A 25762-nucleotide genomic window follows, 5' to 3' on the forward strand; every position below is an offset into this window, starting at 1 on the left:
TCACTTTCTTTATCAAACAAACAAATAAACTAAACCCTGAGCAGACCTAAGAAGTGGCTTAGAGACAGAAACAGTGTGACTTCACTGAGGTATTGGATTGTTCATATATGTTTTGTTGGCTGTGTTATTTGTTTGGAAGGAGAAATATGTTTAGAACTGATAGACCTATAAATAAGGAAACGCAAGAAGATCAATAACATGCATATAAGTTTGTAATATTTACCGATTGCAATAAAAGAATCCTTCCAAGGTCGACTCTGTTTATGCCAAAATGCACTCGAATCAGTGTTGGATGAAGTACATAGTTGCTGTACTCGAGGAAAAAACACAAATGTTCTAGTTTTTGAAAGGAATTTAGTATAAAAAGTCAAAATAGTGCTGTATGAAAACAGTGTGGTAATAATGGATGCAGGTCAGTGTTTTATTCTCCTGCACCTCAGATCTTTTATAAGGAGAGCGAATTCTATAGTTTAACACACAGAGTGAGAGAACCCAGAACCAGGCTTCTCCTTTAACACTCTCAGGTTTATCTGACATGTAGTCGAGTCAAACCTGCTCCAGGCGTGACTCCATCACAAGAAGATTTCTGTTGTACATATCAATCCCTCAAGGGAAATCTCACCTGGCAGTCCAGGACCCCCTGTTCAAATATGTTTTGCACACTGTGAGCCACAGATTAAAGGGGATTTTTTCAAGGTTTGGCAGAATTCAGAACCAGACCATGTTTCCCTTTAACGTGGATGTTGCTGTCTTCAGTTTAGGGTGTGGTTCCAATCTTCGTCTTCATTTCATCTGTGTTTATTATCAATTAGGGGAAAAGGTTTGGACTTGCAGCTCCTTCGCCTAGACATGAAATCGGGATGATCACCTCAACCCTGAGTCCTGCAAGTGATTCAAAACTGGCTGCTCATGCTCTTAGTGTTAAAGTAGCACCTCATGGCTTTAAATAGGTTGATCCATCCATCCATCCATCCATCCATCCATCCATATATACACAAATATATGCTCAGGATCAATTGACGCACGTCTTGAAAATTACATGTAATTCCGACTTTCCACTTCCAAGATAAATAATAAAGTAATAAAGATCTTATGGCCAAATGGTTTCGATTTCTTGGCCTTGTTCTAAATTTCAGCGTTCTACTCGCCCAATCAGAGCGATACGTGTTATTTCCACCCAACTCTCCGAGCAGATCTACACACCTGGCACTCTTACAACCTGAGAGGAAAATTCAAGGAATAATTACACCCTTCTGGCTCGCTCTCATAAACACGGCTACCATGGAAACCCATCGTTGCAAAAAAAAAAAAAAAACTTAATCAGCATCACTGATTGATGAATAGGAGATGAAATTAGAAAGTGTCAGGTGCATACACACACGCACACACAAGTACACACTCAGTATCTTTGCTTTTCAAATGAAAAAACACAAACAATATGAATTTCAGGGTTTTTTTTATTATTAGTAGTAGTTTTTTTTTCCAAATCAGGCACTACTCGTTGAGATATACAGTATAGTGTAATATTAATGGTGTTGCGAAGTCTTTTGGAAATGTATCGCATGATATGTTTGTTCGCGGTGACGTGTCGATACGATGACGGACATATCGTTGAAATCGGTAAGCACTGGGAATTTCCCACAGTATGTCAGAACAAAGGTGTTCATTCATTGGTTTAAAGTATTGAACAATTCAGTATTTTGGGTGGGGGTGGGGCCTGGGGATATCCGATTGACCAGTAATAGTAAAGCAAATATTATATATATATATATATATATATATATATATATATATATATATATATATATATATATATATAATATTTATATATATATATAAATAATTTAAATACAACCTGACCCTGTGGTATACAATCCATCTTTACCTTAGATACTGGAAAGGAAGTATTTTTTTTAATGTTGTACATTCATTAGTGGTTTCTGTTGTTTCTTCCTCTTCTTTAAATTTTTTTTATAAAGTGCTGTGTTCTAGCAATCGATCAGTAAAAATTGCGAACAGGCAGAAATCCTGAAGGTTCATCTGGGGTTTAAATAACGGTAGGAAACGTTTAACAAGAAACAAAACACAATAATCACAGGGCGCATTAACAATGAATATGAACGATTTGGGCTGCTGCTCGGTCGAGAAAAAAAAGTAGATATACATAAAAATAAAAAACAAAATTTTCAAAATCGGATCGTCTAAAAAGGTTTCCGGTCAATTTTGCTAGTCAGAATGGCTACATTTACATTTCGCCATTAACAATACTGCCGTTTGCCAGACAGACTTTTTTTTTTTTTTAATCCACAGCAAATTTGTCTCATTCATAACTGAGTAGATATTAGGTTAAGGGCCTTGCTCAGGGGCCAAGAAGTGGTAAATTAGTGTGGCTGGGTTTAGAACTTGCGACCTTCTAAGTCCAATGTCTTAACCATTAAACTACCACATACCACACCTACTATTAGTGTATCAAACGAACATAAATATCAAAACTGTCTTTCTGTTTTGGTTCATTGATTTGCAGTCCAAAAAAAATCCTTCATACTTAATGGACAAAAGTTAGAAGGACATGACTTTTTGTGCTTCTTCCTCAAACTGTTCCCTCAAATAAGTCTAGTGAATGTCTACGGATGCATGAAATTTTTTCCTTCACTTGAACTACAAGACCCAATCCAGTTCCAGCAGGATATGTAGTGCTCAAACCCAGCTCCAGGAAGATCTACGGGTTGGAGTGGAAGATCTCCTGCTGTATATGTACGCTGATTACACCCCGATTCTCCTAAATTTACCTACATGAGTACCTGAGCTTACAGGTATCTCCATAAACACACTCCAAAATCAACATCTTCACAGAAAAGTCGAGATTGTTCGACAATTGGGGACTGAAGGTGAAATGGGATTTCCAAAAAAAGCACAAAAAGTCAGGTGTCCACACTTTTAGCCATATAGATTATGGTTTAATTTGTAGATAAAAAAAATCTATACATTTTTGGGTGGGTAAATGCTTGCGCAAGGTAATGTATGATATATATAAACGTACATACAGTAATTGTTAATGGTGTGTGAGGTTTACACAAGCAATAAATTTACATACATTTTCCATATATGGCGCATTCCTGCGGCAAATTGTTCCTCCGATGCCTAAAATATAGCACGCAATAAAATATATATATATTTGTTTTGATCTATTTACTCTTAAAACCGAATGAGTTCCTGGTATCCCTTACGTTACATGACAAAAACGCACAAAAACGCAGAAAATTAAGGAAATATGGTAGCTTTGCGCTATAAACATTGACACTGGTGACTCTTTCCACGAACAATAAAAAAGCGTACGAAAAATGCGTTATACGATGGTGTTGAGGTATAAAACGTCGTGACTGCCGAAACCTACGTGTTGATTTAAAGCTGCGATTTTTGCGTCCGGCTAGCAGGTAGGATTCAAGCAAAAGAACCGACCTATCAGAATGAAGAATTCGACGGTGGTATGTTAATGTATAAAAAGCATCTAAAATGTGTGTACAGTGTGTGTATATTATATATATATATATATATATATATATATATATATATATATATATATATATATATATATATAAAAAATAAGTTTTTTCCAGTTTTTAAACGCACATGAAGGTTCCTTTTGTTTCTATGCAGGTACTTTGTATGAAAACTTTTTTTTTATCAAACAAATGTACAAATATCTCTATATTTTCATTGAAAAATTCTCCCTTAGCATGAAGAACAGCTTTATACACTTTCAGCCTCTGCACAGTTCGTTTTGGCTGAACCGTGAGCCGGTTCACGCCAGAGCAGTTTTTGGATTTAGGTGCAGTGACTGGGGTAGACCGTTCCATGATAGATATCACTCCAGACGACTGTTTGCTCTCTAAATAATGCTTACAGGGCTCATCGTCTTGTCATTTTCTATGGTGAAATCGGTTTCAATTAGCTGCAGTCTAGACGGATCGCATGGCGTAAGTTGAAGTACGGAACGGTAGCCATGTTGGTTCCTTTCACTTTCCGGAATATGTCTCCAAACTATTACGCTTCCACCTCCATGTTTGTTTCTCTCCTGTTCTCCGGCTTACACAAGTTGTTCTGTTCGAGACAAAAGTGCCACATTTACACTTTGTTCCACTCATTCGGGTTTTTTATTTATTTATTTCTTTTTAACATAGAACCAAAAGGAACATGCCTGTGTCTCAAAAACCATAAAAAAACTAGGTGTTTACATATAGTATATACACACACATTTCTAAAGAAGTACCATATTGCTCAGACATTTTTTTCCTTTCAGAAGTCGAGGTAATATAAAGTCAAGTTGTCTCATATAAATGTCACTCAAACACCAGTTCAACCAACAATGCAATATTTTTCTTTCATGATTTAAATCATTCTTTTACTGTAGCTGGACTCTTATTTGGTCAATGTACTTTACTGTGTAATGTACACTGGCACATCCTAAGTGTCTAACAGGCCAAAGTAGAAATACCACATGATATTTGTGTTAATGTCATGTTAATATGTGTTAATAATAAAGCTGTTTGTGTGCCCTTTTTTAAATTCTTCTCCAGATCATCGAATTTTTCTTGCCCATTTTATCAAAATCAAACGACGTGACTTCCAAGATAAAGTCAAACACTGACCAATGTGTAGCCTATTTTATATACATGGATTTATTGTAACCAATTGGCAAAAATCAACTGATTCAGTTTGTTTATCAAAGAACCATCAATCCATCATCTGGAACATCTGGTTATGAATCAGATACACTGCGCTGTACGTCATTATATTCCACACTACAAAGGGGTCCCCGAGTTACAACAGTTAGACTGCCAATTTTTCGATCTTGAGTAGCGACAAAATTGTAAAAATAAGCTCCGCCCTCCACTCATCCACGCATATAGCGGTACATACAATACTGTAAATTGCTAAATTTTTGCTATATTATGTATTGTAATTTGTCCAATTTACATTATAATATCCCATTGAGCACTATTCTTTACGATTCCTGGGTATGCTAAAGTCTCGACTTTACCGACGTTACATTGGGAAACGTGTCTCTATCATAAGTTGGTGAGTATAACTATATAAGTTTATAAGTTAGCTGTATATTTGGGAAATAAAAACCACAAATTTTTCCACTTAATTCTTAATGAACAAACAAATCAGTGAGTGGAGGCGGGGCAAAAATCTGTATGCAAATCAACCCAGCTGTTGTAAAATCCATGCATTTTTTTTTTTTTTGTAGTTGTATAAAGGAAAAAAAAGTGGCCATGGTTTAATTATCTCATCCCCCCCCAAACTTAATTATCCTGCTTCCTGTTATTTTTTATTAAGTAGGGATCTCGGGAGCAGCGCTGCGAATACTCCAGGGGACATTTTGAGGTGAAGAGAAATTCATTATGCGTTGTGGGATGACGTTCGAGCCGAGGCTAGTCGGGACAAAGGGATTCACAAAGCGCTACGGGTCAGAATATTAAAAACTAGCCGAGGGAGGAAATGTACAGACAATGCAACAAAGTCTGTATCACTAATAATTTTTTTGCTGTGGAAATATAATTTCCCCTCATATATATTAGCATTTGTTTTGTTCCACACTGTGGTGTTTGAGCGACATTAATATGCCTTGCGGTGCCTCGTGTCAAGGCGGATATTCACGGAACAAGAAAGTCACGGTTGTAGCATCTCTAGCTATGGTAAAGCAGTTTGAAACAGACACGCATCATTGATGATTAGCTAAAAGACGGGGAAATGCTTGGACTGAGGAACGTTAACGCTGATAAATGAGACGCAGAAGAGGTAGAAAAAGTGGCTACTCAACGGACAACATTTCGTTTCTTGCTACATTAGTGAATGCTACTTAAAAGACATCAGTCAGTGCTAATGAGAGCTTAGCCTGAAGCTTAGCTAATACAGGCACAGATCACGCAAATGCAGGGAATGTTACGGAAATTACAGACGACGAGACGAGCACTGAAAACTGAAGTGAGGAAGAACAACATGATGTTGCCTTGTGTAGCCTATGTCATTTGTCTATATGGCTTTAATAGACCACAATTACCACTTAAATACATTGTGTTTTTTGTTTTTTGTTTTTATATTCCATCCACACCTACGACAAACAAAACCAACAAGCGTCGCATGGGTAATTCTACTCCTATTAAAATGATCGATTGTCCTCAGCTAGGCCTAAGTAATCCCGACTTTCAAGAGCCAGTGACACCATGCCAGAAGTGCCCACACTCTCGTGGGCTTTCAGCCCCACATAGAACACATGGGTTTCAGCTTAAGATGCTCCACAGCTTTGCAAGCGGTGTGCAGGCGCACCTCAGAAGCCAAACGAATGTCTTGTCAGTCCCCGCAGCGCTTCGCTCCTAGGAGAACTTCCGCTTCTGAATGGCCTCGGCTCTCACGGCCAAACTGCGAGCGCAGACGGTGAGGAGGACGATGAGCGTCCCGACCAGCAGACTCAGCATCGGCCACAGCACGCAGTGAAGAAGAACACTGACATCATGGGAACGCTGCCATAGCACATCATCTGGCCTGCAGGGGGAAAAGACACACAAAAAGGTTATGATAGACAGACAGACAGACTGACTGACTGACTGACTGACTGACTGACTGACTATGGATAGATAAATCAATAGATAGATGACACAGATGGATTGATGCACAGACAAAAACTCAGATGAACAACTAATGGATGGATGTATAAAGAGTTGAGACAAATAGATAGACAGACGAAGGGAAGACTGACAGATAGAGAGTTGACTGACAAGCAGATGGGTGGATGGATGGACAGTTGACAGACAGATGGATTAATGGACAGGCGGACTCAGGAAGATGGATGGATGGATGGATAGATGGATGGATAGATGGATGGATGGATGGATGGATGGATGGATGGATGGATGGATGGATGGACTCAAAAAGATAAATGCAAGGATAAATGGATCAGTGGGTGGATAAATCAATAGACAGTTGACACAGATGAATTTATTGATGCACAGACAGAAAGTAAGATGAACAACTAATGGATGGATAGATGGATGGTTGGATAAAGAGTTGAGACAGATAGATAGACAGATGAAGGGCAGACTGACAAATAGAGAGTTGACTGACAGGCAGATGGGTGGATGGATGGACAGTTGACAGACAGATGGATTGATGAACAGACGGACTAAGAAAGATGGATGGATGGATGGATTAATGGATGGATGGATGGATGGATGGATGGATGGACGGACGGACGGACGGACGGACGGACAGACAGACAGACAGACAGACAGACAGACAGACAGACAGACAGACAGATGGATGCAAGAATGAATGGATGGATGGGTGGATAAATCAATAGATAGATAGATTGATTGATGCACAGCCAGAAAGTCAGATAAACAATTAATGCATGGATGGATGGATAAAAGGTTTATAGATAGACAGACAGACGAAGGGCAGACTGACAGATAGAGAGTTGACCGACAGACAGATGGGTGGATGGATGGACAGTTGATCAACAGATAGATTGATGGACAGATGGACTCAGAAAATGGATGGATGGATGGATGGATGGATGGATGGATGGATGGATGGATGGATAAATAAATAAATACCAGATCGATAGATTGATGCACAGACAGAAAGTCAGATGAACAATTAATGCATGGATGGATAGATAGTGAGTTTGGACAGGTTGATAGATAGATGGATAGATGCATAGATGGACAGATGGATTGATGGACAGAACAGACAAACAGCTAGAAAGTAGTAGTCAGTGCACAGTAAATGTACTCAACAAAATACAGTTTAGAATCTACAGATGTGTGAATAGAAACAGTGTTCAAATGAACAAAGAGACAAAGTTCTCCAGATGTTTGAACCCTGAGCCTTGCACTTTCTGTGGGTTACTTGAGATACCACAGCAGTGTACAGGAAAAGAAATCAGGAAGCAGCTAATGGGAACATTTGAGGCAAATCTCAGCAGGTCTACCTAGCTTTCATAGATGCTAATCTGTTCTGATCTGAAAACTCTGAATAGGTCTGATTACTCTGCTCTCCGGAGCAGCCATACATCTGTGTACTAACTTATGAAGGATGACTGGAAACAATACGACTTGATGAAAGACTCATTCAGACACAAAACGTATTCAGTAATTATAGAGCAGTTTCAGAGCATGTTTAAAAATTTCAACATTAGTAATTCAAATGTTCGACCACTGGCTGAAGGTGTGGATAAAATTGCTGACTTGTTCACTTCTTCACTAATCCCTATATAGCGCACGGCAGCTGAGGGGACTATACGGGGGAAAGGGAATGAAAACAAGTCAGCGAATTCAAACACTGATGTAAATCTCAGAAAAATGTTGTTCCCCCCCCACTGTATTTTGTCACAAACGTATTGAATTTTAAGCTAAATTTATAATATATATTTAAATAAACAGTACATTATGTAGCAGGAATGCAGGGGATGGTCCGAATTCAACCACTACAAAATGTACCTACTAGGGATGGTGCGATCGACGATTTGCATCGGTGCAATGGCTTAAAAGTTAACAATGAGCTGCATTGATTTTAAAAAGTTGCCATTTGTATCGCGATGCATCCTTTTGAATGTATTTGCATATTTGATAAACCAATTAATTTATCCATAATTATTAGTATTATTTAGAAAGTAACCAATATTTCGTGACCAATATTTTAGATGTCGAGTGATTTCTTCTCTCTAAACCATTTCTCTCAGCACCACTGCTGCTACGTGAATATGACGTATCGCAACACTAAGGAGAACGAGGCGTGTCCTGAGAGTCCCATAGAATACAGATTTACATGGCAGAGTTAGAGCTGCGTCTTCCCGGAGACAGAACAGGAAAAGAACGTCTGGCTTTAATTCATCTTTTCGTTGCCAGCCATGAAAAGGAAACTGAAACTATCACAGCATCACCCAAACTAGAAGATTGGACTGGACATTTTTTTTCCACTCTTTTTAACTACCGAGTTTCAGTTTGTCTGTGATATCGGATTTTTAAAAATCCGATTATTAGGCATTGCACTGCATCCAGATGATTGGTTGATCGAATAACTGAATGTGTACAGGTGTTCCTTTTTAAACTGGTTTTTGCTATCATGCTAACTACTAATCAAGTAAAAACTTGCTAGCTAAGCCAACAAGCTTGTTGTTTAAAAGCATAAGGATCGTTGGGTGCTGTTTTTAGTTCAGCACTGGTCTTAAAAAATAATTATATATTATAAATATTTAGCTTGAGATAGCTAATATACGCTATGCATCAATGTAGAGAGTGAGCTTTTCGTTAAAAAAAAATAATAAAAAAAAAATATATATATATATATATATATATATATATATATATATATATATATATATATATATATATATATGAGCTTAAACTATGAGGTAAAATTTCTAGAAGTCAAAACTGAGATGTTTTTCTTTTTGCTATAAGGCTACAACTATATTGAATGCAGACTAAAAGACCTAAGTGAGAATATTAACAAGAAAGTAGGACACTGTTAGGAGGCTGAAAAAGGTTTTGTAGCGGTCCTGGAGAAAAAAACAAATTTATTTATGTAGAACATCACTTACATTCTGGAAGCGAAGCATGCCCAGATTCCTCTTCCAGGCTTCCTGTTTGATCGCTGATCAAATAAACGAAATGAAAAGCTCAGCCACTTTGGGGATGGTTTATTATTAGTTATTACGGCGGATTACTCTTTTTGACCTGAAGAACACTGCCGACAATAGAAAGAGGCAAGAAACCATTCCCACGGGTCAGCGAGTCGAATTACGACTGGATAATATGGGAGGCATGACTGCTAAATCGAATGCTATTTCAGCAAAGGGTCTTAAGATATTGCTGAAGCAACCGAGATAATAGTTTGTCCACCAGGGTGTATTTTCTCAACAAACTGCAGTATACCCCGGTTCCACATATTGCCTCCACCCAGGAGGCCTGTAGTGTTGATAAGTAGCATTTATGATGCTGGGGCGCAGCTCATTCTGCAAAGAGAAAGCCCAGTGGGTAGAGAGGAGTCATGAAGGTGCCAGACACAGTAATAAAACACACCTGATGCCTCAGTAGAGGGCAAGTCTGTATCAGATTTATATTTAGTGGAAACTGGGGTTGGTTCAGTTCAGTGTGAAGGAAAACAAGATGTTTTGTTGGGATATTTAATCCAATCCAAACCAATCAGATCGTTTGTTCTCTATAACGAACCAAGTACAATGCAACACAATGCTCAATGGTTAAGGCTCTGGGTTACTGATCAGAACGACTGGTGTTTCAACCCCCGGTATCGCCAAGCTACCTCACTTGGGGCCCTTGAGCAAGGCCTCTAACTGTCTGTGCTCCAGGGGTGCTGTATCATGGCTGACCCTGCTCATATCCCAGAGCTGGGGTCAATATTCCTGTGGGCTCAATAAGATATTCTAAAATAATAGTTTCAGAATGTTGGTGATGCTGAAGATCACTGAAATGGACTGGGGAACAACATGCATTGTTTTTCTTTTAGACTAGCAATAACACCACATATGGCACTGCAATAGCACTGGAATTGAGTCTCATAGCTTTGATTCCAAATACTCTATTTGTGACAGAACCAAAACAATCAAATGTGAACAATACAAATTTGCATTTCTAGAAAGGTTATTAGCTACTCCAATATTAAAGCTATATTGTAACCAAAACCGTTTAAGGAATCTTCAGCATTGCCAAAGGGGACAGAACATCTGCATTGAAATATGCATATTTGTATTTTTCATTTTATTTTAAAATACTTTATTGGTCCCACATAAAAATTGGTATTTCTTTGCATATCCCAGGGATGTAGAAATATTGGATCAGAGTGCAGGGTAAGCCATGATATAGCTGGAGAACAGAATACAGCTGGCGATACCAGGGCTTGACCCCCCGCCTTTCCAATCAGTAACCCAGACCGGATTGGATAATGCATGGGACATCTCGAAGCAGTCCTGTATTTGGAGACTGGCCAATTTACAAGAAAGTAAAGCTATTTGTGAATAGACAAACTATTCTCTGTCAAATGTGCTCTCAAGGCTGAGAGGCAGGGTGTCTGCTCCAGGCCTCGTTAGCCAAATTTTCTTTCACCAGCACTGCTGCACATCAGACAACAGTGGTGTAAAGTATTTGAATAAATGTACTTTAATAGTGTACTTAAGTAATTTTTCTGGGCTAGTTTTACTGAGTATCCAAAGATAAGTAACCTTACCGCTTTACACAACTACTTTCATGATTCAATATATGTACCGTTTACTTTACTATATTTAATTGACAATGAAGGTTACCAATTACCTTTCTGCACCTCTGAAGATGTCATCTTAATGAGGTGCTCAACACTCCCCCACCACATCCGCTGCCTTTTACTGGCTGCTGGCCTAATTTTCAGTCCAAAGAGTGCTTGAATAAACTACATCCATATGCTTACACTACATCCCTGTACTGTGCATAAACAAAGCATTAAACATGAATCCAGCTTTTATTTACTTTCTGGCTCTTAGCGGAAATGTCGAGGGAAGGCACAGTCACGTGACTAAAAATGTGTCCTCGTTTTCTAAAGCCTTTGTTTTCACAGTCCATATTGCAATGCGAAAATAGTGTTTTCGAATTTATCCACTTTGGACTTATTTATTTACTTTAGGACTATCAAGTGCCTATTGAAAAAGGAACATTTGAATTGGAATGCCTGCCCTCAGAAGCTAAATTATATGTATCCTAAAAATGCAAATAGGGAAGAATTTTAGAAATCAGTTCAGGCCTCAGAAATCAATTAAATTACCCTTTTTTTTTATTGCACCTATGCCTAAGTGGGAACTATTGGGTCAGAGGTGCGTTTTTATGGAGCCTGATATTGGCATGGACCTGAACCCCAATGTGGCAATCTTGCAGTGGAAAATAAGTTTTTACCCTTTGACACACTGAAATCAGGGCTACCTTTCAATGTAGTCATTCTAGAATATAAATTGTTTTGAATGGGAAGCATTATGTTAGTGGTTCCCATCACTCATGACTATTTACTGGTTTTGGGGTACCATTTCTTGGGTGTCCAGGTGCTAGGGCCTAAGACAATAATTCATAGTGTTTAAGTACAGACTATATTTTAATTTGACCATTTAAAGGGCAACTCCAGCCCATGAGGCAAATTTTGCAGGTTTGAGTTAAATGCGGTTATCAATGCAGACCATGCCAAACATATTTGTGTGCATAAACCATATGGACAGAGTGCAAGTTGTTTTTGTTTGATGTCTTGGAAAATAGTCTTTTCACTTCTATGGGCTAAATATCAGCATCCAATCCATTCAAGGCCCAGCCAGATGCAAGCTAGAAGCTAAACCAGACCTCCGGCATGGGAACATTGTAGTGGATGCTATGCTATGGGGGGGCTCTGATGGAGAAGAGCAAGGGTATAGCACGGTTCCAGCCTGGTGATTTTGGGTCTTAGGTTCTATGTGGTGAGTTCCACCCACCATGCCAAGGGCAGGAACCCAAAGAAGAAGTGCTCATGCCTGTGGTTTGATCTAAATTGCAAAGTTTTTTTATACAGGCATGTCATTAGTGGCATGATGGTGCCAGCAGGGACATGGTCAACTCTGGGATCGGAGATGTTACAGCACCACCTGGAGCACCAAGGGTTAAGGGCCATGTTTAACAGCATGAATAGTGGAAGCTTGGCAATACCGAGGTTAAAACCCCTGACTTTCCGATCATGCTCAAGAGGCTTAACCACTGAGCTACCACTTACCCACTGGACAATGGTGTAATGGTACAATGGAAGGTATAATAATTTGGTTGTATGTAGGGAATCAGGGCAGTTTTGAGGGGCTTAACTGGTCCTCCAGTAGTTGACTTTGGAGGTAAAGAAAAAGATGTGCAACAACCAGCGGGTGACAAGGAACTGCTTAGACCACAGCATTGTAAATGACTCATTTCTTCTCTATTTTTCCTCTATAACCTCTTCATCAAAAAGAGGACAAGGTCCCATGAGAGTAAAAAATATATTTTTTTGTTTCTAATGTTTGTTTATTTTGTGGCACTGAAATGAAGCTGTTCAGCCTTTCAATTTATTGAATGAAAATAAAGGAAAAGACCTCATAACGCCTGCCACGTCACCCCTTTTTATAGCAGCCGCAGAGTGCTATGTTATTCAAACACTGCTATTTTTGGACTCGGATTTTATAATGGATGTGGATGGAGTGTAACTACACTTGAATGGATTGCTACAGTGTGCCACAAAGTTTCATTCAGATATAAATATTAAGTGTGTTCGGTTTGTTGTATGTGGAGTTACAAAAGGTGAATACTGAACATCCACTGATCTGGCTTGTATAAGCAAATGGTTTTGGGTGCAGACTTATAAAGTGCTCGGTGTGCATTTTGGGAGTGAAAGACCAACTGTTCAGCCTTGAAAATAGCAATTGAGCCAAAAGCAATACATCAGCATTAACAAGCAAATTACACTTGTATCAGTGCAGTCCGAAGGTATCCCACATAAAGATTCGTAAAGAGTCACCTGGAGAACAATGAGTCAGCAGAGTTTTTCACCAGGATCACACAGTAAATGTTTAACCCGAGAAATTAATTTCGATCTTTCCTACAGGTTATAAGTGCATCAATCTGTCCTGGAGGATTGAAGACTGGTTAGTGTTCTATGTCCCTACAAATTACATACTTGGTTCTGCAGTGTTTATAAATGGTGTAGTGAATATTTCACTAGCACAAGATCTTGAATTCAAGATCTAATTTAAAAAGAACCATCAAATCTTTATTGAAATCTGTTTCCAGGGGTTGCAATTTTGTCTACATTGAGATTCTTGGCCAAACTTGAGCTGTATTTAATAACATGAATTGCTGATCTGTAGGTCAAATCTCGGTTATAGACCAGAAGGTCAGGGTTTCAAGCCCCGGTATTGCCAAGCTGCAACTCTTTGTGCCCCTTGAGCAAGAGCCTTTTTTCTCAGTGCTCCAGGGGTAATGTACAGTACTGTATCATGGCTGACCCCAGTTTCCTAACATGGGATATGTGACGAAACAATTTTACTGTGCAAGTACATGTTTTAAGTTTTAAGCACCTTTCTTTTTCTTTTTTTCTTGTCATGTCTGTGTATATTTTTTTTAATAGGACAAAACTCAAGGTCGACCTGGACAAAAAAGGTTTTCCTACCACTACATTAAAAGGAAAGGCAATTTATTTTTGTTGATTGGTTTAATGCTAATTAATGGTGAATTAATAGAAAATCGTTAGAATTAAATAAGTTTTGGTCTGTAAAATGGCAATTTCCAAACGTCCAGCATTTGCATCTTCAAAACAATAGAATATACACAATATGGACAAAGGTTTGTGTACTCCTCAGCTTTAGATACTGTAGGTATGTGCTTTTTAAACACTCCATTCCACATTTTGTCCTAATAGCCTCCACTCTTATGGGTAGATGTTCCAATAGATTTTATGCTCATTCAGCCACAAGAGCATTAGCAAAGTGTCAGGCAGGGCTCACAGGCGAGAAAGAGAACTACAATCGGTTAGTCACCATAGCGAATGACGAACAATGAATTAAAGCAGGAACATATGGATATTTGTTCACATTTTGCCACTTCTCTTGTCACCTCATTTGACCAAAGGATTATTTTAATGAAAAAGAAAAGCACTGCAGTATCCACAATTTCTCCTATTCAAGGCGCTTTGTCTGTTTCTTTCTTTCTTTCTTTCTTTCTTTCTTTCTTACTTTCTTAATCCTGGCAGGTGTAAATGTTGCTCACTTTACATATTAACGGTTCCAACTCTTCCAGTTTACCTGTTTGGATACCAAATACAGACTGCTGACACCTGCTGGTACAGGTAGAGGTCTGTTCTCTTATGCAAGAGCAGAACAAACATGCTAGTTGGCTGCCGCTAGGTTTGGTCCATCACTACGGATAGCTAATGTACAGCAAATCCTATGTGTTTAAGACTTAAGTCACGGCTAATTAAGTTTTTTTAGACTTATAAGAACATTGGCCTACTTTTTCTCTTGATGAATCTTCAGTACAGTTTTATTACACTCAGCAGTCTTACTATAACTTTTGCTTTTTCCCGAGACTCAGAGGAAGAGAGAAGTGTGTGTGATGAGAGTGAGATACCATACCTCCTCTGGGGATTGAAGAAGCAGGTGAAGGACTGGTTACTTCCCTCTTCACTCCAGTAGTGCTGTAACCTTAGGATGTCCTCTCGCATCTTCTGGTTATCTCGCTCGCATTTGGGAACGTAAGAACACTACAAAAGAGAGAGAGAGAGAGAGAGAGAGAGAGAGAGAGAGAGAGAGAGAGAAAGAAAGAAAGAATAGTAATAATATCATCAAGGAACAGATATGAACAGGTGAAAAATTCCCTAAAATAAGGGTCCCCAAACTACGGTCCCACACATTTGGAAAGGCCCTCTGCTCAATGCCAGAGACATATTTTGAATATATTTTATATATTTTCTTATCTATTTTTAACAATAAAGTTTGACTTCCAACCAAAAGTACCTTATTTAATACTAGAGGTCGAGGCACTGATAGTTGATCGCTGGAAATCTTGTTTTTTCAGCAAAAAGCCATACCGATAGATACCGGTAGTTTTTTTATTTATTTAATAGCAAGGAAAAAAATCTCATTATGATAGCAATAATGCATTTTTAATAGGTGATGTATCTTAAAATGTAATGCTCATTTGTCTGTAAGGTGCAAAACAAAATAATAAACTAATCTAGCATTTGGAGGCCAAATCAATCCAGATCATCATAAAATCTCTACAATAATATTGGTAGTCACTCCAGCCCATGTACCTGTCTGTTACAGACTGACCCCCATTAAAGAAAGGTGAAAATGATGTGGCCCTCACAGAAAAAAAAAGTTAGTTGAGCCCTGTGATAAAGGGATTAATCATATACCCTACATAGCTAAAATATGTCTAGAGATAAGAACACTCATATTCTTTGGTCAGTTTGTAGAGTGCTAAAAAAAACACCACAATATCCTGTTTGGAAATATGGAAATACTGACTGATGAATTGAGCCAGAAATTGTTCAAAATTGTGATCAAGTGATCAAGATGCATATGTACATAGTTTTCCTGCAATTATGTGTGTGGTAAAATGATGGCAATCTGAAATACAGTCACCGTATTGGAATAAGGGTGTGTGATACCGCTTCGGTTTTTAAAGATCAGGGCCCTTGGGCTGAAGGGGAAAAAAAAAATACAGATATCTGATTGAGTTTGCTTCACCAGGGCAACCAGGTTACCATGGAAATCCGAGGACAGGGGCAGCATGTGAGCAAATGCGTAACTGGTGCAGGGTGCAGGCTGGGTTCACAAAGACCTGCTTAACACTCTGAATATCATAACACACGGGCATGTGTGAGTGTGTGAAAACTAGATATGGCTAGATATAGTCCGTCTTTTAAATTCTATCCAGATTATGGATGGCAAAGAATAAAAAAGTGTTGAAACATCTTCTTATTGTGTATAAGTCTGAGTATAGTCTTGTCAATGTATTCATCAATGTATTCACCAGGCTTTATCAGAAACCTCTTCACTTCAGAGAAGAATTTTTTTTGAAGTTCAGCATCATAATGTTTGCCAATAATTGGAGAAAAGGAGCCGTTTTCGCCTTCCAGGAAAGATTCTATGTCTTTGGCATATCTGTCCTTGGTGCTAAAAGTCTAAATGTGGCAGTACATTGCTTCAAAAAGAAGGGTGTACTGAATATATAAATATGTATAAGTGTTAAAAGAATATATTCAAGCCGATACAAAATCGCAGAGGCTGGGTGTAAAGATCACTGCTATCTAAAAAAAAAACAGTTTTGTTGAATTGGTTTTCTCAGAAAGCTTGCTAGCTCCAGCTCAGGGTCCAGGGCTTAAGCACAATGCTTATATAAGCCAAACTACAAGATGCAAAACTCACATCACGCATCAACTCGCATAAAATGAAAAAAAAATAAAAATACAAAGTGTGGAGAAAGACAGGATCTACTCATGATTCAAAGCATGCAAGTAAACAGGTAAAGCATGGTGGAGGTAGTATGGAGGCTTGAGGTTGCAAGGCTGCTCCTGGAACAGGCTCAGTACTGATGGAACTCATAGCTGTTAATATAAATATTACTAAATATATTCATTTTATAAGTAATAATTATATATTTTTTAATAGATTTCATTATTTTAACATAAAAACAATTCCCTATAATTTATTGGTCTATCGTGCCAGGGCATTCTCACCCCACATCGTCACATATCGACGCTGTGGATGTTGCGTCCGCCGGCGTCCACATCCGACGCCGAGGGTACCCTCTTCGCGTCGATTTTCGACGACAGGACGGAAACCCTTCGCCGCCGACGAGATGGATGGGAGCCCCTGTGCTTCGCTTTTCAATGCAGATCGCTGTCCTATACACTTAATAATTTATTATCTATCATAATAAGTGTATAGGACTAATTTTAAAATTTCATAAAATTCTGAAGATGACCGTAACCCTAACCCTAACCCTAACCCTAACCCAAACCCTAACCCTGACCCTAACTCGAACCCTAACCCTAACCCAAACCCTAACCGTAACCCGCAAATGGGGTCCCGTCCATCTGCGTCGAAAAGCAACGAAGGGTTTCCGTCCCGCACGTTGAAAAGCGGCGAAGGGGTACCCTCGGCGTCGGATGTGGACGCCGTCGGACGCAACATCCACAGCGTCGATATGTGACGATGTGGGGTGCGAATGTGTTGATCGTGCTATCAGCAAGCGACCGAGAAAATCAGCCAAACAAATCAGTTCTGTGGCAAATGCATAAACCAAGAGCGCGAGATTCGAACCGCCATAAAGCAGGGGATCACTATATTATATAATTTTATATATCCTACCATCTCTCAAATCGTCTCTCATATCATATTAAATGTGGCTTTGGATCATAAACAGATCCTTTCCTTCTCCACACCTTGTTTTCTTTTTTAGAATGAGGTTAAACTTGGTGCCAGAGTGATTTATATATTTCAATCTACTGTATATTGCTATCATTATATATTGTTTTCATCTTCAAACAGTGAAGAGTAACACCTTCAGGTTGCTGGTGATATTACTGACTTGCTTTTGGGTTTTTCTTCACCAATTTTCCAAATTGTTGTATTAGACATGCCCATTTTGAGTTTTTTTTTTCTTCAGCCTTAAAACTAGCTATTCTTAAATAGAGAGGGCTCTGGTTTTCATGTTGGTTTATCCTTTTTTACCCACAAATTTAATCTTCGCATGCAAAACCCAGGCCTCACCCAAGAGTAGACTTTCGCAGTTATTCATTGTTTAAACAGTCAGTGATACAGGGTACACCTGAGCAATAAGTCACATGTTGATGACTTGAAAAATTGGTGGGTTTAAACAAAGTGTCATGTTCTCAGTTGTTTAACACATCTAAATATAACTTGCAGCGAGTTAAAGCTGAAATGTTACGTTATGAATATGTATTGAATTATTCCCAGATCATCTATTCTCTTAATTTTACACAATTTCTCTCAGATGCACTGCTACAAGTTGCAGCATATAGTTCATGCTGCATAAAGCTGGTCGTTTAACCAATCAGATTTTGAGTTAATGACTCCGGGGCCCTCTAGCAGGAGTCCAATAACGTCTGCATTTTGATTGGACTGTCAGGGAGCACAATAGTCAGACCTCGACCGGCATCTGTAGCAAACTGCACAAGCTCAAAGTGCATTTACTGGTCACCAGAAGTCTAGTCCCATAATGGGACCTCTCCATGGTGCTGGAGGTGCTGGCCCAACAGCCTTTTAAGCCCCTAGGGGATATCTCCATTAAACTCCCTTAAACTCCTGTCCTTCAAGACACTGCTGACTACTGCTGACTACTGCTAACACAGTAGAAGAAATTGATTTTGGTTGAGTGACAAAATTAACTTTTCAAGAAAAACTGGACATTATGAGGAAAGGTCGGCCAAACAGTTCAGAACATTTCAGATTTTTTGTGAGCCATTAGGGCTCATGAAATCCACAGGAAAACCGTAATGCACAGCAAAAATGCACAGGGTCATTTTATGAGGTTAATATCGATGCTTCTGCTGGAGATGATGTATGCGGGTGGTGCAGTTGTGGCTTCAGTGAAAGGAGACTTGATGTGTGCATTGGGATTCCTGCGAGTGATTCAGTGCTCTGTTCTACTGCGTTTATCTCTAATACTGATGTCCTATTCATCATGTTCATGCATTTGTCTGCTTGACAGGACGAGACAAACGTGTGTATCTTAAAACGACCCCTAACACATTGATGACAACTGCCTTGCTGAGGAACCTGAAGGTGAAGAAGACATGGCCAAGTATGTCTCCAGACCTGAACCCCATTGAGCACCTGTGGGGAGCCTCAAGCGGAAGGTGGAGAAGCACCATGTGTCTAACATCCAGCAGCTCTTTGGTGTCATTATTGAAGAAGTGGAAGAGGATCCCAGCAACAACCTGTGCAGCTCCGGTGGATTAAGGCAGTGCTGGATAACAATAGTACTCGCTCAAAATATTGACGCTTTGGACATAGTTTTGGCATGTTCACTTAGGGTGTACTCACTTTGGTTGCCAGTAATTTAGACAATAATAGCTGTATTTTGAGATATTTTCAGAGAAATATATAAATATAAAATGTAGCACAGGCAGGTTGATGATTTGTTGTTCGGCAGTAAAGCTCTGGTTATTATTTATTCACTCAAGTCATACTGTTGTTCTTCCCTGTAACTTTTCTTGGCATATTAGAAGTAGCCATCAATAATACCGCTCTTCTGACACACGGCAGTTTCTGTTTGAATTGTTAAGATGAGCTTCATCACTCAAACTGGATCACCATCTGGGAGCTGTCTTGAGAGGCCACTAAAGCAATACGCATGAAGATAAATAGATCTACTTCAGACTGCCGCAGGGCCAAAGGTCCTAAACCAACAAAAAACAATGTGGGCACGTGGAGTGTGTGTAGCTCGAGCCTCAGATCTCTCAAATGCGACTTTACGCCACATGAAAAACTGGCGATAGCTGCATGGTAGAAGACTAGTGTCTGGTAAAATGATGTATTTTAGGGTAGAAAGTTTCAAAAACCAAAGCACCAATCAAGGAACTATAGTAAGACGATTATATTATTATTTTATTATATGATATGACTGACACAAAACCTTGCCTGTTCATCCTGCCAGCGTCACCTACTGGTCATCAACTGGAATGACAGGCTGTGTCTCAATTAGACGATATGGTCGAAACAGGTAAAATATTATTCCACCAAAAGTAAAAGTGCTCCTTTTAAACTTTTGCTTGAGTAAAAGTACAAAAGTATTTGTCTTGAAATGTACTCAAGTATCCAAAGTACTCTGATTTATTATGGCTTTAATGTTCCTATTATCATTTTTGTCACGAGACAAGAAATCCTCAGTTTTTGTGAATGTGACTTTCAGCAAGTTCAGGCGAGTTCAAGTCAGGAGGTTTTTCTATCATATCGTCTTCTTTTCTTTCAGCTGCTCCCATTAGGGGTCACCACAGCGAATCATCTCCCTCTCATTCACACACATGTACTCTGTCTTACTCCTACTGACTTTCATTCCCCTTCTCTCCAGCATGTACCTCCACCTCTCCAGGTTCTTCTCAACCTGCTACTTACTCTCACCACAAATCACAATATCATCCACAAACATCATAGTCCACGGAGACTCCTGTCTGACCTCGTCCGTCAACCTGTCAATCACCACTGCAAACAGGAAAGGGCTCAGAGCCGATCCTTGATGCAGTTCAACCTCTACCTTGAACCAGTCTGTCGTTCCTACTGCACACTTCACTGCTGTCACACAGTCCTCATACATGTCCTGTACCACACTCACATACTTCTCTGACACACCAGACTTCCTCATACAATACCACAACTCCTCTCTCCACTCTGTCGTACACTTTCTCTAAATCCACAAGCACAATGTAACTCCTTCTGACCATTTCTATACTTCTCCATCAAGGTGCTTAAAGCAAATCATTTATTCCTCTCAAAATTTTCTGCTTGCTTTTTAACTGATGTTAAACTGTATGTTAGTGATAAGTAGATCCCACCAATCAAAACACGTTTAGAACAGTGTGTGTGCTCGACCCAAATAGAAATTCTTTTTAAAGTAAAGTACATTTTGGTTGTAGGTACAGGTTGTATGGGGAACGTTGGTACACAGCCATTTTCAGATCTCTCCAGAGATGTTTAATCGGGTTCAGGTCTGAGCGCTGGCTGGGCTACTCAAGGTAATTCACAGAGTCGTCCCGTATCCACTCCTTTGTTATCTTAGATGTGTGCTTAGGATCGTTGTCCTGTTGGAAGATGAACCGTTGCTCCAGTCTGAGGTCCAGAGCACTCTGAAGCAAGTTTTCATCAAGAAAGTCTCCCCACAGCATGACGCTGCCACCACCATGCTTTACTGTAGGAATGGTGTTGGCCTAGTGATGAGCGATGCCTGGTTTCCTCCAGACATGATGCTTGATATTTAGGCCAGAGAATTCAATCTTTGCTTTTTTGTTTCCAATCATGGTCTAAGAGTCCTTTAGATGACTTTTTTGGGCAAACTCTAGGTGGGCTGTCATATATCTTTTACTGAGGAGTGGCTTCTGTCTGGCCACTCTTCCACACAGGCCTGATTGGTGAAGTGCTGCAGAGATAGTTGTTCTTCTGGAATGCTCTCCTCTCTCCATAGAGAAATGCTGGATCTCTTTTAGAGCGATCATCAGGTTCTTGGTCCCCTCCCTGTCTAAGGCCATTCTCCCACGATTGCTCAGGTTGACCTGGCGACTCCGCTCTAGGAAGAGTCCTGGTGGATCCAAACCTTTTCCATTTACATTGGCCACTGTGCTCACTAGGACCTTCAATGCTGCAAAAACCTTTCTGTCCCCTTCCACAGATCTGTGTCTCGATACAATCTTGTCTCAGAGGTCTACAGACAATTCCTTAGACTTCATGGCTTGGTTTGCTCTGACATGCAACTGTGGGACCTTCTGTAGACAGGTGTGTGCCTTTCCAACTCATGTCCCATCAACTGTATTTACCACAAGTGAACCAATTAAGATGTAGAAACACCTCAAGGATCATCAGTGGAAAATCGGATGCACCTGAGCTCAGTTTTGAGTGTCATGGAAAAAGCTTTTTTAATTTTTTACTTTTGATATAATGATAGAATCTGTATTCTGTTTTGTTTTCTGGGTTGCTATTTGGATCATGTGTCACCATCTCTCATGGCTGAATGAGTGTTGTTTATTTTAGCCCTGCTAACACAAAAGCTTGGCTTCTCTGGAAACTGAGCAGAGACTTATTTGCTTCATTCCATGCACACTGGCTTTCAGGTTTCCCCAGTGGAACTCAAATGTGTGCGAAATACGTCTGAACCATTTCTTTCCACCGAATTCCCCTCTAAAAGATTACAATCGTCTTAAATTGTCTCAAATGAAACATCTGTTTCACCCAGGAATTTAAAGAGCATCTGATATGAAGGTCTTCATCGTGCACTAGTGTTATTCTAATGGATATGCAAATCAATACTATACTGACTGAGGATCGGTTATGAATCTTTGTAAAAAAAAAAAGGGGGGAAATGGAAAATATTGTCTTGAAAGGAAACTTACAGCATTTTAAAGCTGAAGCAGACAAGCTGAGGAAACAATCCCTGAGACATTATCCTTTACTTTTAAAAAACAAGATCAAGGAGTAGAGGTGCAGTGCATCCCCATGCAAACCAAAAGAAGAAAAAGAAAAAAATACAGCATCATCAGCAGTGTAGCTGCAATGAGCCTCATTCTGAGAGGAAAAGAGAGAGAAAAAGAGAATGGAAAGGAAATGAGTTAAAGGAAAGAAAACAGAAAAGGAAAAGAGAAGCAAAAAGGAAACGAGAAAGCGAGAAAGGAAGAGTGGAAAGGAAATAAGAATAAGAAAGGAAAAAGGATATGAAAAGAGAAGAAGAAAAGGAAAGACTCTCTTGTGTACCCTCAGGACCCTCGGTATTTGGGGAGCAGCTTGGGAATGGTTTGCTTCCTACCTGGAAGATCGCTCATACCAGGTAACATCTGCCCTATGCAGACTCAGCTTTCGCTCGGATCTCTGCATGCTTGGTGGACATATTTTCATGGATAAGTGCTCATCAATTAAAACTCAACCCTAGCAAAACAGGTGATTCATCTCCAGGTCAGGATCTAAGAAAATCTCTTCATAACTCTCTGCTCTCCCTTTCAGCCACTGCTCGCAACTTCAGGGTAACTATGAACAATCAACTGTCCTTCTCACCTAATGTGGCTCGTTCTTGTAGATTTATTTTTAACAAATGGACCAGCACCTTCTTACCTCAGAGACCTAATCACTTTTCACACTGCACCACGCTGTCTGAGATCCTTCAGCACTACTCGACTTGTACCACCTTTTCTTAGGGGAAGAGGTAAGTGTACTTCAAGGCTCTTCTCTGTTCTGGCACTGAGGTGGTGGAATGAACTTTCCATAGATGTCAGAACAGTTTGCATAGGCGTCTGCAATCTTGGTGTAAAGACATCAATAAAACAACATTTATAAATCTTCATTAGACTCTAAAGCCATTATCCTGTGCATGATATCTCATAGTGCCTTCTGAGCATTCATCTCGTTCATCGGAAGTTCCTTAGCGACTGTGAAGAGACACGTAGATTGTAACACTTTCCGCAATTTAGTCTGATTACACTTGAAAGGAACTGCCAGGAAGAATAGGAGAAGATGCCCAAACTACAAACCCATTTCCAATGTGCCGATCTCATCATTTTCCTCGTATCTCAAACGAAATGCCCTTCTGGCTGCCAGCCAGCACACATACAAGGTCAAACATTCAGCTGAATCTGCCCTGCTTGCAGTTAGCGGAGCTCTGCGAAAAGCCAGAAAAGTGCCCTCTGCTTTCATCCAACTTGTCAGCAGCTTTTAAAAGAATGAATCACCAGGTTCTCTTCTTTTTCAGACTTTGACAGCACTGCTCTTGCTTTCATGTAGGGGTCAGCTGAATTACCTGACAACCTCAATACCAGACCTGAGGTCAATTCTTTGCCCCTGAGGTCAATTCCTGGGGAAAGGAACAGAAAGAGGAAAAGAAACAAAAAGAAGAGAAGGAAACAGAAGAGTAGGGAAAATGGTAATAAAAAGAGAAATGGAAAGCACAAATGGAAAGAAAACGAAAGAGAAAGGAAAAGGAGTCGGGGGTAGGAAAGAGAACAGAAAATTCTCAAATGGACCTGGTTTGAAAAGGTAAATGTGCAAGAACTGGAAAAAGTTCAGTTCAATATTAATTCAAATGGTTTTGTATTGGAATGCTGAAGGAAATGGAAAAGGGAGAAAAGTATAAATGGTTTTGGATTGGGAAAGAAAGAAAGAAAGAAAGAAAGAAAGAAAGAAAGAAAGAAAGAAAGAAAGAAAGAAAGAAAGAAAGAAAGAGCGGGAAAGGGAAAGAGAAAGAGAGAGAGAGAGAGGAAAAGGAAAGAGAAAGAGAGAGAGAGAGAGAGAGAGAGAGAGAGAGAGAGAGAGAGAGAGAGAGAGAGAGAGAGGAAAAGGAAAGAGAGAGAGGAAAGAAGGAAAAGAGGAAATAGGAAGAAGGAAAAGAGGAGATGGAAAGAAGGAAAAAAGGAAATGGAAAGAAGAAATTGGAGAAAAGGGTAAATTGTTTTGGATTGGGAAAGGATATGGAAAAGGAGAGAGAGAGAGAGAGAGAGAGAGAGAGAGAGAGAGAGAGAGAGAGAGAGAGAGAGAGAGAAAGAAATTGGAAGGAGGAAAAGGAAAGAGGAAATGGAAAGAAGAAAAGGGTAAGAAAGTGAGAGAAGAAAGAAAGAAAGAAAGAAAGAAAGAAAGAAAGAAAGAAAGAAAGAAAGAAAGAAAAAGAGGAAAGGGACGAAAAGACATAAGGTAAAGAGAGAGAAAGAGGAAATGGAAAGGAAGAAAGATGAAAGGGAAAGAAAAGAAAGAGGAAATGAAAAAGGAAAGAGGAAATGGAAAGAAGACAAGAGAGAAGAAAAAAGTAAAGACAGAATAAGGAAATGAAAGGGGAGGAATAAAAAAAGACAATATTGAATTATCCTTAGTGGTTCTGGATTGGAATGTTGAAGCACGATGATGCCGGATGCTGCGTGATGTTTTCGGGAGGAATTTCAGACGCTTGTGCTTTTAAAAGTTTGTAGCTCGTAGACCGATTTTCCAAATGACCACGTGGATTTAAAGCACATCAGGCAGCAGGTCCGGCTACCGGATGTTCCACTGTACTTTCTGGACTCCCAGTCTGGGTATATTCATAATGGGTGCCATTATGGAAATGTCTTAAATGAGGCGATTGGCCAGGGGATGATTTGTCTCGGATAAGGAGCTGTGAAGTGTCGCATCTGCTAAATGGGGAATGTTGCGATGAATCACTGCACCAGTGCAGACGAAGCAAAACAAACGAAATAAAATGGGGCTGATTTTCATTCCTGTCCTGTAACGACTGGGATCGGCCAAACACACAGATTACATTTTATATGCTGAAACGTTTCCTACCAGAGGTACACACACACACACACACACACACACACACACACACACCAAATCAAGCAATCCTGTTTGGGCTTTTTGAAAAATGACTTGGCGTTTAAAGCGTCTGTTCATCAACTCGGCACATTTCTCTCCACGCTCTGATTCGCTGAAGCTTTCTGATGTTAAAAGACCTATGAGTCAGAAGCCCCCCGTTCCAAATCC

General features: G+C 39.6%; 1 protein-coding gene across 3 annotated transcripts in view; it reads right to left on the bottom strand.

Annotated features, from left to right (window-relative positions):
* Positions 1–5274: 5274 nt before the first annotated feature.
* Positions 5275–25762, bottom strand: part of LOC124401636 (calcium-activated potassium channel subunit beta-4-like) — a 33971-nt gene continuing 13483 nt past the window's right edge. For 2 of the 3 annotated variants that reach the window (XM_046874066.1, XM_046874064.1), the window contains 2 exons: positions 15161–15288; positions 5275–6549 (listed from right to left, as the gene is read on the bottom strand). In XM_046874066.1, coding sequence (XP_046730022.1) covers positions 6381–6549; positions 15161–15288 — 297 coding nt within the window. In that variant the 3' untranslated portion in view covers positions 5275–6380. Of the gene's footprint in view, positions 6550–9607; positions 9661–15160; positions 15289–25762 lie in introns of all 3 variants that reach the window. The other variant, XM_046874065.1, reaches the window with a different exon arrangement.

Source organism: Silurus meridionalis, chromosome 18 (genome assembly GCF_014805685.1).
Source record: "Silurus meridionalis isolate SWU-2019-XX chromosome 18, ASM1480568v1, whole genome shotgun sequence".
Taxonomy (NCBI): Eukaryota; Metazoa; Chordata; class Actinopteri; order Siluriformes; family Siluridae; genus Silurus; species Silurus meridionalis.